The sequence below is a fragment of the Sporobolomyces koalae genome, assembly GCF_050403365.1.
Source record: "Sporobolomyces koalae JCM15063 DNA, S_koalae_JCM15063T_v1_ctg1, whole genome shotgun sequence".
NCBI lineage: Eukaryota > Fungi > Basidiomycota > Microbotryomycetes > Sporidiobolales > Sporidiobolaceae > Sporobolomyces > Sporobolomyces koalae.
The window spans coordinates 1,048,166-1,064,753 of NW_027481770.1; the positions used below are offsets into that span (position 1 = coordinate 1,048,166).

The window sequence follows — 16,588 nt, forward strand, 5'->3', positions numbered from 1 at the left end:
ACTCTTGGTCCATCTCACTCCGAACCTCCCGTGCTGCACGGCTGGGAGGCTGTAGATGAGCTATCCGTCGTACCCACCCTCGCAGTCGTATCCGGGCTACGCTTACCCTTCGAGTGCCGCCCCGAACCCGAGCACTTCGCATCCTGAACCGTCGTTCCCGGCTCACTCGCCGCACCCTTACATCTCGCAGCCCGTGTATTCGCACAGTCAAGCTCACCCCGACCCTGCTCCGGCCCCGTCCCAGCCGAGAATTATCCTGACAGGAGCATACGCTTCATCACCTCTTCCACCTTCGTCCTACTCGGCCACGCCCGCGTACCCGCCGCCGGACGCGTTTCAGCCACAGTACCAGCACCAACCGCCCCCACAGTACTACCCTGCGCACCCTTCGCAGCCGCAACAGTTCGCGTCGTACCCTTCAGATCGAATTCCCCACGAGAGCGAGCCCATGTCGTCGAGTTCGAGACCTCGCAGGTCCACCTCGCGCGTTCCATCCTACGCGGAACCACCTCAGCTCGTACTTGCGCCCGAACCCGAGTCGAGTCGGACGAGTTACTCGACCCGCCGAACTACCGGACGCGCGACCCGAGAAGCTTCGGCAGTCACGTACGCCGAACCTGGCATCGACGAGGATGATTACTACAACGACGATGCCGCAGGCGAGGACGACGAGATGATCAGGGGCCAGCCGCTAGCTGGCACAGGGTTCGGCGCAGAGGTAACCCTCGGCGGCAGTTTGCCCCCACTGCCTCCAAACGGGAACGCCAGCCATGGAGAGTACGAGCAGAACGATTTACCCGGGAACGAGGACGACGATGAGGAAGAGGACGAGCCGGTCGTGAGCGCGAGACGGAAAGGCCGGAGGAACGTTCACGATTCCGAGGATGAAGATGCCGAAGGCGAGATGGATGTCTCGACCATCGACCCTAGTCACCTACAACAGGGCAGTCACGTGCCGCAACATGCAACGGAACCAGCGAACGGATTAGAGGGAGAAGGAGAGGACGACGAGGGAGTACGACCGCGCCGTTCGGGCAATCGCGTCAAAATCGTCGATTCAGAAGACGACGAGTACGCAGAAAACTCGGCGGCCGAGCACGATTACCGACGTCCTACCCGAATCATCAAGACGGCATCGGGACGCACCACGAAGCGGCCAGTCTACTACGACGAGGGCGAAGATAACGAGCCCGAAGACAAACCTCGCAATGGTGGCGGCAGGCTCACGCGAGGCAGTCGACGCAACGGAGGCTACCGAGGAGAAGGAATCGTCGAGGACGAGGATGAGTGGGCCGGCGAGGACGACGGGCTCAATGACAGCGACGACTTTGGAGCGAGACGTACCAGGTCACGCAACTCTCGCAATGACAACCGAAGGTCCTCGCGCAATTCAGGCCGGGATTTGCGAAGCCGTCAACAAGCTTCTCGACCAGCGACCCGTCAGACCCGCAACTCGCGCAAAGCTCAAGACACGTCATACGACGAGCAAGAGCAAGGCTCTCACTACGATACGGAGGAGGATGATCTGTCGATTGAATTGAACGACGATGATGACGACGACGATCTCTCGTTTGGTGGAGGAGGAGCGGCCCCACGACGCCAGCTTCGGCAGAAGAAGAAAGTAGACTATTTCGCGCCACTATCACTCGAGGCACCGGCCGGGAAAGACAAGAAGAAGCGTCCATACAAGAAACGCAACGATGACGGAAACCCTTTCGCGGGCTTGCCTGCAAACCTCACCGGGGCCCAATGGGCCGCCCTGTATCCCGAAGGTGGTCAGCCTTCAGACTCTGTGCGTTGTACACTTCAATCGAGTCTTCCACCAATTGTCTGACGAAAGCGTTCTGTGGACAGTCCGACGACGAGGTGCCGAATCTCGGCTCGCCATCGAAATCGGGCCTCTTTGCGAACAAAGCTGGAGTGGGTGCCGGAGGCATGCTCGCGTCCGGAGGCGGACTCGATTTTGGAAGCGGCGCTCCGACGAACCTCGGCAAAGTAGGAAGCACAGCAGGTACGTGTTCCAGGATCGTTCGCTCCCATGAGCGGTGCGGATGCTGAAAGTCGATTCTGCAGCTCTTGCGGACACCGACCCGCTCGGAGTGCCTTCAACGATATCGTTCGACTCGGTCGGAGGGCTCGGCTCACATATTCAGCAACTGAAAGAAATGGTCTCTCTGCCACTGCTCTACCCAGAAGTGTTCGAACGGTTTGCGATCACCCCACCTCGCGGAGTCCTGTTTCACGGTCCACCGGGTACGGGAAAGACGCTGCTAGCACGAGCTCTGGCAGCAAGTTGCTCCACGGATGGCAGGAAGATCTGTAGGTTCATTTCTCCTCTTGGCCTTTTCTCCCGTGGGTCTTTGAGGCTGACGCTCGTTCGCCGAATCCCAGCTTTCTTCATGCGGAAAGGAGCAGACTGCTTGTCAAAATGGGTCGGAGAAGCCGAGCGACAGCTGCGGCTGTTGTTTGAAGAGGCCAAGAATTGTCAACCCTCGATCATCTTCTTTGACGAGATTGATGGTAAGTAGCCAGTACGACCTCTCGGTTTTCAGTCCGCAGCTGATTGCATGAATCGTAGGTCTTGCGCCGGTGCGGAGTAGCAAGCAGGAACAGATTCATGCTTCGATCGTCTCGACACTCCTTGCGCTCATGGACGGCATGGATGGACGAGGACAAGTGATTGTCATTGGAGCAACGAATCGACCGGACGCGATCGATCCAGCCCTGCGTCGGCCTGGGCGTTTCGACAGAGAATTTTACTTCCCGCTGCCGAACATTGAGGCGAGGAAAAAGATCTTGGGAATCCACACGAAAGGCTGGAACCCTCCACTTGCAGACAGCTTCATGGACGAGCTTGCCGACCTGACAAAAGGGTATGGTGGAGCTGACCTGCGAGTAAGTCCAGCAATCAACCCTTCTCTGCCCTGCGCTTTGGTGCACTGACAATCGCTGCGGCTTCTGCTGTAGGCTCTTTGCACCGAGGCTGCTCTCAACGCGGTCCAGCGGACATATCCTCAAATCTACAAAACCAACGATCGCCTGCTGATCAAACCAGAAACAATCGAAGTTACCGCACGGGACTTTGTCATCTCTCAGAAAAGTACGCTGGTTCTCGAGGCTATCTTGCCCGATATCAACTAACAAGATCACCACGCTTGGCAGACCTCATTCCCTCTTCCCATCGATCGACCTCCTCCGCTGCCGCAGCGCTTCCGCCTCAGCTTGTCCCGCTACTAGCCGATTCATTTGAAAACGCGAAAGTCGCTCTCGCCAAAGTTCTCCCCGAAGTGAAACGGCCAAACATCCTCGAAGAAGCCGAATTCGTCGATGACGGCGGCGGCTTTGAGAAGGAAAAGATGATCCAGGGTGAGTCCCCCTGTCCTGGTTCACGCGTGAACTGCCCGCTTATGGGATCGAATACGGCAGCTTTCGAGACATTACGTGTTTTCCGACCGCGGCTACTGATTCTCGGCGAACCCGGCTCGGGTCAAGGCTACGTCGGCTCTGCTGTACTGCACCACCTCGAAGGATTCCACGTTCAAACCCTCGACCTGGCGACTCTCGTGTCCGATTCTTCCCGAACGATGGAGGCTGCGTGCGTTCAACTCTTTGTCGAGGCAAAGCGCCACAAGCCCTCGATCCTCTTCATTCCCTCGCTTCTTACTTGGTGCACGAGCGTGGGGGAGACCGTCCGATCCACAATCAAGGGACTTCTAGACGGTCTTGATCCCTCAGACCCGATCTTGCTTCTTGCCGTAGTGGATGGGTCTGTCAGAGACATTCCTCCTGATGTCAGGAGCTGGTTCGGTTTCGTCAAGGGCAACCGGGTCGTCATGGGCAAACCAAATGCTGTGGGTCAAGCGTCAGGTTTATGTTCATTCGCCAAGCTGATTGAAATCGCCTTCTCTCAGGAGCAACGGCAAGCGTTCTTTGCCGATGTCATTGCCGGGATCACGAGGCCCCCGAATGCCTTCCCCGACGCGATGCCGCGACGCAAGCGTGTGCTCGAAAAGCTGCCGATCGCCCCTCCACCACCACCACGGGAACCTACCGCCGCCGAGATTGCTCAAACCGAAGCGAGCGATCAAAGACTGCTCGAGTACTTCAAGTGGAAACTCGGTCCAGTCCTCGGCGAGCTCAAGAAGAGGTACAAGCGGTTCACGCGCAATCTTTACGTGAGTTGGACATCTCGCTACAGCTCGGTTCGCGATTTGGCTGACGAAGGACTTGACGCGCTCAGGACGATTGGCGCGAGGACGACCTCGAATGGCGCAAGAACCAGTTGAATGACAACGAGACCGTAACTGGACTCGGCACTCAACCGTATCACAACGTCGACCTCGACCAAATGCACTCGGATCTCTACAAAGGGTTCTATCATACCCCGGATGACTTCTTGACCGACGTCCTGCGAATTCAAGCGAACGCCGAGATCAACAAGATCATGGAGCAAGACGCCGAAGCGCCCATCAAGGCGGGTCAGATGGTCAACCACACGAAAGTGATGCTCGACCAAGCGTTCGATGCCAACTTCCGCGCCGAGTGTGTCAAGATGGCTGCGAGGATGAAGGAGAAAGAACTCAACCAGCCAAAGAAGGAGCGCAAGGGCAAAGGTAGACCCTTGCCCGAAGAAGGAATTGTCGCAGCTGCCAAGAAGGCAGCAATTGATGGAGGCTTGCTCAAGGTGCGACCACCCCAAGAGCCGGTAGCAGCTGAAGCAGGGGCAGACAACGACGACGAAGTCATAATCGATGAAGGAGGCGAGAACGGTTCCAAGCGCACGCGCGAGGATGGTCAAGACGATGACGAGATGGAGACTGCTATCGATGCAGACGGCGGGGGCCCTGCCAAGCGAGCGCGGATCGATGGTCAAGAGGTTGAGGATAACCAGGATGGAGACACTGCTCCCGTGAGTGCTCAAGAGGCCTTATCGCCTTCAGCCTCGAGCAGCGCCAATGGCCAGCGAGACCATGCCACACCGTCGAGGTTCAATGACCTCTTGAACCCGACCTCTGCCTCGCTGGTCGAATCGGCAACAAATCCTCCAGTCGGTTCAGACTTTACCTTCGCATCTATGTCGGCGATCCCGACTCCCGTCGCCCTCGCGCCCCCGATGGCTGTCGGAGCGACGCCCGCGCTGAGTCCTTCGAAAAGTCTCGCAAGGCCTGATGACTCTTTCCTCGCTGGTGCATCGAACCCTTTCCTCGCAACGAATGCTTCGATTCCACCAGCACCATCGTCGAACGGAGTCGCAGCTACTGTTACCGTCAACGGTGACTCTCGAGACGCAACGCCGACGCCTGGAGTTCCAGACGAAGTACAGGAAGAATCGCGTGAACGCTCTCCGACTCCGATGGAAGAGTCGACGCCTCCACCGCTTCCCGACTTTATTTTGCCTCAATCTTCGGTCGATGCTTTCTCGACGTTCCTTGCGAACGGCACGACCTCGCTCAACGTCGACCAGCTCGAGCAACTTCGAGCGGCGTGTTTCGATTCCGTTTGGCGTGCAAGGTCAGAATGGGACCGAACGAGACTTCTTCAGGAGCTGGACGAGCTCTCGCGTGAGTTTGTCGAGGAAGTCGAGACATTGATCTGATAGCTTTACACCAGAATCGCATTGTTGGGGTTCCTCTTTCCGCACGATCATGTCTCTCCTCTTCCCTCGTTTGTAACATACCGCTTCCTGCGCTCCCGTTTCGTTCGTTACCCAGGCTTATCTTCTTCTCTTTGTATCTCTGCGCAACCACCTCGAGCAAAAATGAACAAAAGCATTTCTTTGCAAAACCCTGCATTCCAAGAAAAAACTCAGTAGTACTCGTCCTCGTCTTCGTCCTTTGCTTCATACACCGCTCCGGCTTCCTTCGTTCGACCTCCATTGAGTCGCTCAAGTCGTTCGTTGCGCTTCGTTTGAGCTTCAAGTTTCCTCTGATCTTTCTTCAGTTTCTTGTCTTGTTTGCGTTGGACCATCTTGGCTTTCGGGTTCAGCGGTGCCGAAGTCTTGAGGTGCTTGATGTGAGTCTCGACGAATCGATCGGTGTGATCTTGTGGGACAGTCGCAGGTTCGGTAACAGTGGTTGCGGTTGGAGCAGGAGGACGGTTCAGGAGGTGAGGCACTAGCCATGGCGCGGTCGGAGGCTCCAAGTGGTTCTCCAGCAATTGTAACACGTCTTGCATACCCGGTGCGAGGGACTGAAAAAGAAAGGAAGCAATTAGTCAGTCAAACGGACTCTCGATGCTGGGCGAGATGGAATGCAGAAATTCGGAAAATATTGAGCCTCACCGAGATTCCAATGACTGCGACTCTTCTCAATCCGAGAGCATCGGCCAGTACTTTCTCCGCCCCTTGATCGAGCGGGATAATCCGTACTCGTGGTCGATCGTAGTCTCGCGGTTGTGGCGGTTGATCGAGTTGCATCGTGCCTTCCGCTGCTTCCTGTTGAGATAGAGCTTGTCGGACTCCATTCGCAGCTGCGACCATTCCCGGCAAGTGTGCAACGAGAGAAGGTGGATTGATGTCGGGTTTGCACACAAACACCGAGTCGATCAAGGGAACGGTCATCGGTTCGTCTTGCTCGTCTTCGTCTTCCTCTCCTTCGGTCTCTCGACCACTGTCCGGTCGTGCGGTAGGTGCAGGGCGTTTCAAAGCACGCTTGATACGCAGAGTCTCCGAGTTGAGCAACAGTCGCGGACACGGATGAAGTGTGGATGGGGCGAGGTAGTACGGCGGGTTGGCAGATTCATTCGCACTCGTTGCGGCAGTCGATAGGAACGCATAGTGAGGCATGGTCGAGTAATCGATAGAATCAAGCTTGAGTGCGGTCGCAGGCGTAAATGCGGTCGGATTGGATTTCTTGCGCACGCGTTTGCGAGTGTGAGCCGCTCGAGCATGGTCGGTCGGGATCAACCCGTTCTGTTGCGAGTATCCAGGGATGGAGGTCGCATCTCCGAGTTGCCATCGAGCCCACCTGATCTGGGATTCGAGAGCTCGTGTGACTTGGTTGATCCCGATCGCGAGGTAGTCGAGCAGCGGAGGTGGAGGAGAACGTCGAGAGGTTGCGGGTCTCGAGGGTACAAGGGAGGCGCCAGCACGATCTGGGATCGCATACGTCGTAGTACGTGTACTCAGATCGTGCGTTGGCAGTTCTGTGCCAGGAGGAGCGGATCTTTTGACTTTTTTGGCGGGAGGTTGCGGACCCTCCTGATCAATAATTCTCTTGCTTCTCGGTTGCGACTTGACACGCTTCAGTCGATGCTGTTCTGTGCGCCATTGCGAGATGGATTGGGCCGATTCGGCATTGCCAAGAGGAGCATTCAGGACGGGCACGAGGTGTTCGAGGATCGATCTTCGGACGGGCGCAGGCAGAGTTGGCCTATGCTCACAGCGTCAGCATTCAGCTCGTAGGAGATGACACAGGCTCGGCAGGCTGACCATGACACGGAGAGCGGGTTGTCGAGCACTGGGCGGTACACCGTCTTGCGTTGCTGCTGATCCTGCTCGTGTTTGGTTCTGCCGCGGACGGATGATCCTCCTGCTGCAGTCTTGGCCGCGTTCTTGCTCATGCTGCGTCTTAGCGGGACGACGTTGAAGGGAAAGTGAACCAACATTTATTTCTTGTCATCTCGCTTTCCCTCTCTCGCGCCCACTATTTCCCCTGGCGATGTCGACACCAGGCAAGACCGCCCGCAAGCGATTCGTTGGTCGCTCCGCCACCGGTGTCTCCTCATCGACTGCGTCGTCGTCGGCCAGCTCCAACCCGATCTTGTCGACTTCGGCATTGGCCCAGACACCTGCCCAGCACGACGACCCGTTGTTGAAGGCTGCAATTGATGCCCTCCTGCCCCACAATTACAATTTTGAGATTCAAAAATCAATCCAACAGATCCGCAAGAATGGCGCCGCACGAGTCGCGCTGCAGATGCCCGAGGGCCTCGCCATGTACGGCTGCGCGATCGTTGACATCCTCGAACGCTTCACCGACGCACAATGCGTCATCATGGGCGACGTGACGTACGGCGCGTGCTGCATCGACGACTATACCGCCCGCGCCCTCGGCTGCGACATGATGATCCACTACGGTCACTCGTGTCTCGTGCCGGTCGACACAACCACGATCAAGACCCTGTACGTCTTTGTCGAGATCTCGGTCGATCGTCCTCACCTCGCCGCGTCCGTGCGACTCAACTTTCCCGCGTGCATTCCGCCGCGTTCGGCCGCTCGGCTCTCAAATGCTGCACTCGTCAAGGGCAAAGGCCCCGAACTCGAGATCGCGATCGAGCCCGCGACTGCATCGACTCCTGTCGCGACGGAGCCCGCAGAGAACAAGAAGACCAAGCTCGCCGTCGTCGGCACGATTCAGTTTGTTGCGGCCGTTCAAGGGCTCAAAGCCGACCTCGAACTTGAACAAGCCTCTCGACGAGATCGACTCGCGATTGAAGCGTCTCCGTCTTCGGATGCAGCGCAACAAACGGGTTCTGCTCGTGACCAGGCAGAGCACGAGAACGAGTTTGAAATCATTGTCCCTCAAGTGAAACCCCTGAGTCCGGGAGAGATCCTGGGCTGTACTGCTCCGATACTTGCGAACGACATCGATGCTCTCTTGTACGCGCTGCATTCTCTCTACTCATGCATCTTTTCCTGAGAGAAACCTTACGATCGATTCCGATGCGAAACAGGTACGTGGGAGACGGTCGGTTCCATCTCGAATCGATCATGATCGCAAACCCTCAAGTGCCCGCGTTCCGATACGACCCATACACGAAACGGCTCACGCGCGAACTGTACGACCACCAAGAGATGAGGCAAATGCGAGGTCAAGCCGTCCTGCAGGCTCGCAACAGTCTGAACGAAGTGCAAGACGACCAGGGTACCAAGAAGGATGCGTGGGGGATTGTGCTCGGCACTCTTGGACGACAGGGCAACTTGAGAGTCCTCAAGGTGAGTTGCTTTGGTTCCAATGCAAAAGCCAACATCGAACTCATTTTCCTCTCGTACCCTAGTCCGTCACGAAGCATCTCGAGTCGCCACCTTCTACGACTACAGCCGTTTCGACCCGTCAGACTAGTGCCCCGACTCCATTCATCCCGTTCCTCCTGTCCGAACTCTCGCCAGCGAAACTGTCCCTCCTGACGGGGATCTCGACTTTTGTTCAAACGTCTTGCCCGCGACTGTCGATCGACTGGGGGTACGCGTTCCCGAAACCGTTGTTGTCGCCTTACGAAGCTTCGGTCGCGATGGGAGTGCACGGTGCGAGAGGATGGAAAGACATGGGGATTGTCGACGAGGCAGGAGGCGCTAGTCGATTGAAGGAACTCGAGAACGGGAGGACCGAAGCAGAAGATTACCCTATGGATTTCTACGCGGACGGAAGTTTGGGAGAATGGACACCGAGGTTCGGGATGGGAGTCAAACGAGCCGGAGGGGAGAAGGGTAGACCCGTACCGAAGAGCAAACGGAAACCGCAACCGCCGGTCGCAGCTGCAGCCTAAGATTGCAATCAACTCGATGATCAAGATCCGGTAGGCTGATGTAGCACTTCTGAGCAAGGCAAACTTGCGCGCGAGACGAATGATGTAGAATTTAGACGAATTTCGAATTCAATCAATATTGAATTAATTACTGAATGCGAGCGCATCGCCTCGATACTCCTCGATCGCACAACCCGCCTACTTCAATCCTCGATCACCCGCTGCAACACGCCAGGCGAGATTGGCCTCAAGCTGCTGCGTCATGGCACCTTTGTGTGGACTGCCGTTGCCGACTTCCCCTCGATTTCAGCAACAACCATCGGCGGGCATTGGCAACAGCCACAACTCTGAGGAGTACAAGGGCTATGGTGTGAACAAGAAGCCTGTAAGCTGCAGCCAGTTTCTTCGTCCAGGATGTCCCATCAGGGTCTCGTTAAACCGCAATGTTGATCGATCGTTCCTGCACAGTTGAATCGCAAGGTATCGCTCATTCCCACCCAGAACCAGCGCTACAGCGAATTGTAGCTGACAAGCAGCCGGAACTATGAACCGAAACAGGTTGTCGTTGTAGGAGATGGCGCATGCGGCAAGACAAGTCTATTGAACGTATTTGTGTCGGGCATTTTCCCAGAGGCGAGTCCACGACCTCTCACTGAGTTGAGTGAATGCAACTGATTTTTATGTATCGCCTTTGACAGGAGTACGAGCCGACAGTGTTTGAAAACCATACGGTCGACATTCGTTTGTTTCCTCTGAAACGCTCTCCTTGCCTTGCGTCACTTGGGTCACTGATCCAAGCTTCGGACATGTGATCAGTCGTCGATGATACGCCCGTCGAGTTGTCGTTGTGGGATACAGCAGGTCAAGAGGATTTCGCCCGCCTGAGAAGTTTGAGCTATTCCGATACTCACCTGATCCTGCTCGCGTTCGCTGTACGGCTCTCTCTCTGTCTGATCTATTACTCGAGCCTACTGATACTCAAATATGAACGGTATTTGATCTTGTTGAACAGGTCGATCAACCAACATCGCTAGAGAACGTCGAATCCAAGGTACCTTTTCTGCTCTCTACCCGAATGAGGGACATGCTGATTCATGGATTCGACAGTGGATCGACGAGATCTTGGAACATTGTCCCGGGGTCAAAGTGTGTCTGATCGCGCTCAAGTGCGACTTGCGCGAAGATCCGCTCGCGAGGGAACGAGTGAGAAAATACGGTGGTGAAATGGTCGAATACGAACAGGTGAGCACTCTCTTGCGTCTCAGTGAGGAACCAAAAGGAGCGAAAGTTCGCTGACAGATTGAAGTGCGCAGGGGTTGATGGTTGCGAAACGGATACGAGCTTCGCGGTTTCTTGGTGAGTCTGTCTTTCCTCACTTCCACCGATCAGGATCGACTCATCCGGGGCCTCGGACGATTAGAATGTTCTGCCAAACATGACCGAGGCGTGCGGGAAGCGTTCGAAGAGGTAATCTTTCATTATGCTTTGCATTCTCCAATGCGATCGATTGATATTTTGTTTGAGCGAGCAGGTCGCGAGGGTGTCTGTCACAGCACACAGGAGAGGCGAGACCCGAGGGAGCAAGGCGGACGACACGACCGCGGGCGAGCGAACGGGTTGCAGTCTCATGTGATTCTTTTTGTTGTATTTTTCCAGTCTTGGGTCACGAGTGGCCCAGATCGTTTGTTTGACTTTAGCTAGTGCACCTGTCGACCTTGTTGTGGTAAATCGATTTTCTATGTGTGATGTTTTTTTCGTGTCGCAGTAGAACGACTGTTCGACGCGGAGAAGGGCGCCGGTGAATGCCCTCGTATTCTCTCATCACCCCCTTGAACGAGCCGACTTCCTCGCGACTACCACTCGCTCGACTGCATCAAGCCTTGGGAACAGTAGCTCTTAGCGACCAGCAGCTCTCAGCCTCAGGGAACGCCTCAGACCCAGAGAAGACCCGATCGCGATCGAGATCGAATTTCACCGAACGCGCTCTCCTTCCCGCTCTCCTCGCTCCTTCCGGCTCGCACCAGCGTGAGTCTGACGTGACTGGTCTTGCACGTGTCGACGAAATCGAATGCTGACCCAAACTGAGCGTGACGACGGTGTCAGTGTGCACGCAGTCGAGCCAAGATGGCCTACAACAACGACCCGTCGTACCCGCCTCCATCGCACTTCCAGGAGGGCAACCGCCCGTTCCGTCAGCACTCGTCGGCCAACTCGTCCCAGCACTCGATCGATGAGCAGCCCGGCACGATGCCGTACGTCAACTACGCCTCGACCCCTTCGCTCCCCCGCTACGACTCGTCTCGAGGCTCGGCGACCAACCTCGCGAACCCGTCTCCCCTGAACCCGGCAGCGACGCGCTCGTCGGCCCAGGGCTACTCGGCGAACCCGCAAGGCGTCAACAGCCGCTACTCGACCCTCAACGGCCACCCGCAGCAACAGCACGGTCAACACCCCGGTTCGCACCCGCTCGCGAACGCCATGTACATGGAGTCGTCGCCGACCCTTGCCGGATCCGAGGTCATGAGCCCGTCGGAGGAGAAGATGCGCGACGAGAAGATCCGACTCGGCGCGGCAGACCAGCTCGGCGAGTACATTGCCCCGAGCACGAGTTCGGGCACGTCGTCGAACAACAGCGCCCCGTTCCGTCGTGGCCCGAAACCGACTGGATTGCGTGCCTTGTACCGCCTCTGGAGCGGTGCAAACCTCGCCGACAGCGGCAAAGACGAGCGGCACGTCAAGCTGCCCCGACTGGGCTACCTCGATGGTCTCAAGTTCATCGCGGCTTGGGTCGCCCTGAACGGCACCTTCTTCAACGCGACCCTGTCCGACAATGACTACTCGGCTATCCAGCGATCGTCGCCTCTCTACATCACCCGGTTCGTTCTCGCTCATGTGTCTGCATGTGTTTACGCTCCGCTCACTTACGCTTGCTCTCGCGCCTGTCACAGCTCGTTCGGTCTCGGTCTCTGCTTCCTCCTCATTCTCCTGGGTCGATCGTTGATCACTCCGCTGTGGGATGTTCCCTCGCCGAACGCGGGTGGCGCTTCGGCCCCGAACGGATCGAAACCCAACACCGCCCTGATCTCGTGGGCTCGCCTCACCCGTGCGATGCTCGTCCGACCATTCCGCTTCATTCTGCCCGTTCTCGCCGTCGTCGCACTCCAGTGGGGTCTCGCTGCGAACGGACAGACGGCCAACTGCAACAATGTCGGCATGGACGAGCCCTACTGGGGCCTGATCGGTCGCTTTGCCGGATACTGCACGCTCGTGTTTGATCTCGTCAGTTCTCGTTGAGCGTCGCAGACATCAGAAAGGATGCAACTGACAATGTGTTTTGTGCTCACAGTTCACGACCTACGAGTACGATACGCTCGCCGGTCAGACGTTCGCTGGCAACCTCTGGACGAACGCGTGGTTCTTCCAATCGTCCTACGCCGTGTACTGCACGCACATGATGCTCGGCAACCTCTCGTCGAACCGATACTGGGTGTACGGCTTGATTTGCTTCTTCTCGTGGACGACCTACAACTACTTCTTTGTAAGCCTCTTTGACCTCGTATCTGTCTACGCTTCTCTCACGCTTACGCTTGGATTCTCCTTGCAGGTCGCGATCCTCGGTCTCGTGATCGCCGATATGCATGCGCACGGTCACCTGCACACGATCCGCTTCAAATGGCCCGCATACCTCCGCCTCTCGCTCCATGCCGTCCTCATCGCGATCGCTCTCGTCTTCCAATGGGTGCCCGTCATCCGCGACAACGTCAACTACGGCCTTTCCGTGATCAACGTGACTGGACACCCTGACATCACGTTCTGTGACGCCATCTTTGTCGCGTGCTGGCTGTTCTGCATCGAGACGTCGGGTTTCGCGCAGAACGTGTTTGGCAACGTCGTCATGCGCACGCTCGGCAAACTCGCACCGGGCATGTACCTCTTGGCGCCCGCGATCACCTACTCGATCGTGCCCGACATTGCGCTCAACATGCACAACAACGGTGCTGCAGCCTCGTCCGTGCTCGGCTCGACCTGGATCGCCATGTTTGCGATCGTCGTCGCGCTCTCGATCGCGTTCCACTTCCTCGTCGAACTCCCCAGCAAGATGATCGGAGAGGTCATTGTCGAGATGTTCGAGAACTGGGACGGAGAAGGTGGCATCCGAGCCAAGGGAGGCAAGATCGTCAAGGATGCCAAGAAGTGAAACAGGTTCTTCGACTTGTAACTTGACCAAAACGACTCTTTTCGCTTCTCCCCATTCCCTCTTCTCAATCTCGACAGAGATTGAGCGGGAATGTCTCGTTTCCCCCTTACTCGCTCGCAACTGTTCCTTCGTTCATCTCTTCCGATAACCCTCTCTCTCACACACGGACATTAAACCTACATCTCTGTCTCATGGCCAACCGATCATCATCTCTCCCTTGTTTTCATCTCGATCTCGGTTTCTCCTCATTGCCATTTGCCCTTGTCTCTTCTCTCTCATCTGATACAATTCTCACGACCTCCTTCCTAGTACGCTATACAGTCGTGATTCTCTTTCTTCTCTGCTTTGATCTCGCTTGTCATCATACATCTCGTCACGTCACTTCTTCTCTTCCCTTCGAGGATGTCCAGGACCACACGTGTGGGCGCTGTCAGAGCGCCGAGGAATTGAACGGAGGTCAGGTCCGTGCGTTTCGGTATTGACTTTGAGCGGGGTCCTCGCGTTTCTTTCTGTCTCCCTTTCTCTACCGAGTCGCCGTCCCGTCGTGCTCGTCTGATGTGAGTATCACTGCTTGTCCTCTTTCCGCACGATTCGGGCCCGATGACCTGAACCTCGTTTCACGACGGATGGCAAACAGGTGTCCCTCGCGGGGCCGACGCGTTGTCAATCGCTCGCATACGCTCAATCAGTCACTCCTACTCCTATCAATCCTCATGTCGGTGGTTGTATCGGCAGCACCTTCGAAACAAGACATGATCGAGTATCTTGGAGGGAAAGCAACGGGTCAGACGTTGACGACGGTCCCGTACACTCTCACTGTCCTCGTGAGTCTCGAGACTCTAGGCGCAGAACTGTCAGGTACTGACTAGAAGGATTTTCAATGTGGATGCTTGCGGCGAAACATACGCTTGCGGATTAGGCGAACGAGACGGACGTACTCGTCAGTTGCGAAATCGATCACAAGATGTCTGAGGTCGGGTGGATCGGCTTTGGAGTAGGGAGTACCATGTCTGACGCGTGAGTGTATACTCGAGTCCTTACAACCTAGGCGGGACCGAGCTTGTGCCAGCGTGCTTTCCTTTTTGTCTGTCTAACAATGATTGTTGTTCTTCCCAGAGACATTGTGATACTGTGGCCCAACTCGGATTCGACTTGGACCTTGTCCCATCGAAGAGCGACTACTACGGCACTGCCTCTCCTGCTGGGCAAAGCCATATCCCCTCCTCAAAGAGATTCTACAGGTCTACTCTCGATCGTCACGTCTCTGTCATCATCGTCTTCCTCCGATTCACCCACGATTGTCACGTTCTCTCGTCCGCTCAACCCGGATGACGAAGGCTACACGACGGCGGAAAAATTTGTACTCGAGAGAAAAATCAATCAAGGTGTAATCTTTGCAGTTGGAGATGACAATCCAGGTAGCGACAAGCAGGATTCCGACCTGAAACAACATTCGCTCGATTCAATGGGAGGAGCGTGAGTCTTGCTCCGCGAACCCCTTCATGTATCTATATTGCCCTCGCTTACATGATCGATATCTCGCGTTTGTGCGAGATCGATATAGCTACATCGATCTGTCGGTAGAGTTTACTGCAGATACGCAAGCGATCGATGCGCCAATCACGCCCGTCAAAGGAGACTCGGCGCCGATATCGTCTGGAGGGTCGGGTTCTGGCGGTACAAGCACGACGACTTCAGGAGGCGTTAGCGGGGCTGCAACATACAGCGTCACTTCCAGTAAGAGTAGCGGCGCGGGCGCAACAGATACGGCCAAGTCCCGCGAGAGCACCGCTGCGGGCGCATCGAGTCCGAGCGGAACTGTGCCATCTTCGACGAATGCTACTGGAAATTTCACATACGCGACAGTGATCAAGATTCACGCTGCATGTGCCGCTTTGGCTTGGTGAGTCACGGTGCACTCCTCGGAGGGATACGTGACACTGACCCATACCCATCGCCTCCACGTCCAGGTTATTCCTTGCACCCGTCGGTGTGCTTTACGCCCGACTCGGTCGTGGTCCGCCAGGGACAACATTCTTTCAATTTCCTTGGCATTTCGCACAGTGCGTATTCGCATTCATCCGAGTGACGATTGGGTGCTGAAAGAGCGGGATGTGCTCGACAGGCAGACCTGGGTTACGACACCCTTGACATTGTTCGCAGTTGGACTCGCATATTATGCGACAACACTCAAGGCGTCTTCAACTTTGAGCGGTAGCTCAGCTCACAGGGTAAGTACAATGCCTGGACCGTGGTCAAAAACGATCGTGCTCAATTCGTGAGAATGGTAGACCCTGGGCTTTACACTTGCGGTGATGCTGGTTGTACAAGTCTTCCTCGGTTGGTGGACGCACGAGTCTCATGGTCGTGGGCCTCAACCGAGAGCTCTCAAAGCTTGGTTGCACATCATCCTCGGGGTCAGTCTGATAGCAATCGGGGTGAGCCTAAGTCGAGTCGCCTTTCCGGAATGCGCTCCTCAGCATCTCGAAGCATCAGACTGACTGCCTCTGAGCACACCTGTGGCAGTACGTGCAAGTACGGTTAGGAATGGACAAGTACGGGGCTTCTGGTCAACCATATATGGCTATTTTCTGGGGGTTAGCACAATCGATCCCTTCTCCCACTGTCCAGCAGCCGACGATGACTTACAGTGAGATCCTGACGCAGCGCCATTGCGACATTTGCTACCATCTATTTCGGCTCTCTGGCGAAGGATCAACTCGCTCCCTCTGCCTCGCCCGTCTCGTCAGCCCCGCGACGACACCGTCACAATCACAGGCACAAGCATCGATTACTGCGAAGACCGAGCAGGTCCCGGCCGAAGAAGCGCAAAAAGAAGGCGAAACATTATCGGAGGCACGGGAGATTCGACGAAAAAGCATCCAGTAGCAGTCGAGACGACAGTCAAGGCTCAACCGACAGCGA

The 16,588-nt window shown here is 56.2% G+C and overlaps 6 protein-coding genes across 6 annotated transcripts; 5 read left to right on the forward strand and 1 right to left on the reverse strand.

Annotated features, from left to right (window-relative positions):
• Window positions 1-55: 55 nt before the first annotated feature.
• Window positions 56-5,596, forward strand: YTA7 (chromatin segregase YTA7; the record flags this gene model as incomplete). The annotated part of the gene is made up of 10 exons (XM_076675473.1): window positions 56-1,792; window positions 1,855-2,011; window positions 2,074-2,319; window positions 2,392-2,520; window positions 2,579-2,895; window positions 2,968-3,100; window positions 3,163-3,366; window positions 3,427-3,851; window positions 3,912-4,175; window positions 4,241-5,596. The coding sequence occupies 10 exons, from the start codon at window positions 56-58 to the stop codon at window positions 5,594-5,596; spliced, it is 4,968 nt and encodes a 1,655-aa protein (XP_076537557.1).
• Window positions 5,597-5,805: 209 nt separating this feature from the next.
• Window positions 5,806-7,560, reverse strand: JCM15063_003553 (uncharacterized protein; the record flags this gene model as incomplete). Its single annotated transcript, XM_076675474.1, has 3 exons — window positions 5,806-6,189; window positions 6,281-7,370; window positions 7,430-7,560. The coding sequence occupies 3 exons, from the start codon at window positions 7,558-7,560 to the stop codon at window positions 5,806-5,808; spliced, it is 1,605 nt and encodes a 534-aa protein (XP_076537558.1).
• A 98-nt stretch (window positions 7,561-7,658) lies between these two features.
• DPH1 (2-(3-amino-3-carboxypropyl)histidine synthase) lies at window positions 7,659-9,486 on the forward strand (the record flags this gene model as incomplete). The annotated part of the gene is made up of 3 exons (XM_076675475.1): window positions 7,659-8,599; window positions 8,674-8,935; window positions 8,998-9,486. 3 exons carry the CDS (start codon window positions 7,659-7,661, stop codon window positions 9,484-9,486), a joined length of 1,692 nt encoding a protein of 563 aa, XP_076537559.1.
• Window positions 9,487-9,727: 241 nt separating this feature from the next.
• JCM15063_003555 (uncharacterized protein) lies at window positions 9,728-11,098 on the forward strand (the record flags this gene model as incomplete). The annotated part of the gene is made up of 10 exons (XM_076675476.1): window positions 9,728-9,850; window positions 9,934-9,945; window positions 10,024-10,098; window positions 10,164-10,206; window positions 10,282-10,397; window positions 10,478-10,516; window positions 10,573-10,707; window positions 10,779-10,821; window positions 10,886-10,932; window positions 10,997-11,098. 10 exons carry the CDS (start codon window positions 9,728-9,730, stop codon window positions 11,096-11,098), a joined length of 735 nt encoding a protein of 244 aa, XP_076537560.1.
• A 491-nt stretch (window positions 11,099-11,589) lies between these two features.
• On the forward strand, window positions 11,590-13,663 carry JCM15063_003556 (uncharacterized protein; the record flags this gene model as incomplete). Its single annotated transcript, XM_076675477.1, has 4 exons — window positions 11,590-12,341; window positions 12,414-12,744; window positions 12,812-13,003; window positions 13,070-13,663. The coding sequence occupies 4 exons, from the start codon at window positions 11,590-11,592 to the stop codon at window positions 13,661-13,663; spliced, it is 1,869 nt and encodes a 622-aa protein (XP_076537561.1).
• Window positions 13,664-14,376: 713 nt separating this feature from the next.
• Window positions 14,377-16,164, forward strand: JCM15063_003557 (uncharacterized protein; the record flags this gene model as incomplete). Its single annotated transcript, XM_076675478.1, has 8 exons — window positions 14,377-14,487; window positions 14,583-14,680; window positions 14,780-15,139; window positions 15,228-15,566; window positions 15,634-15,726; window positions 15,789-15,894; window positions 15,955-16,080; window positions 16,144-16,164. 8 exons carry the CDS (start codon window positions 14,377-14,379, stop codon window positions 16,162-16,164), a joined length of 1,254 nt encoding a protein of 417 aa, XP_076537562.1.
• Between the last annotated feature and the right edge of the window lie 424 nt (window positions 16,165-16,588).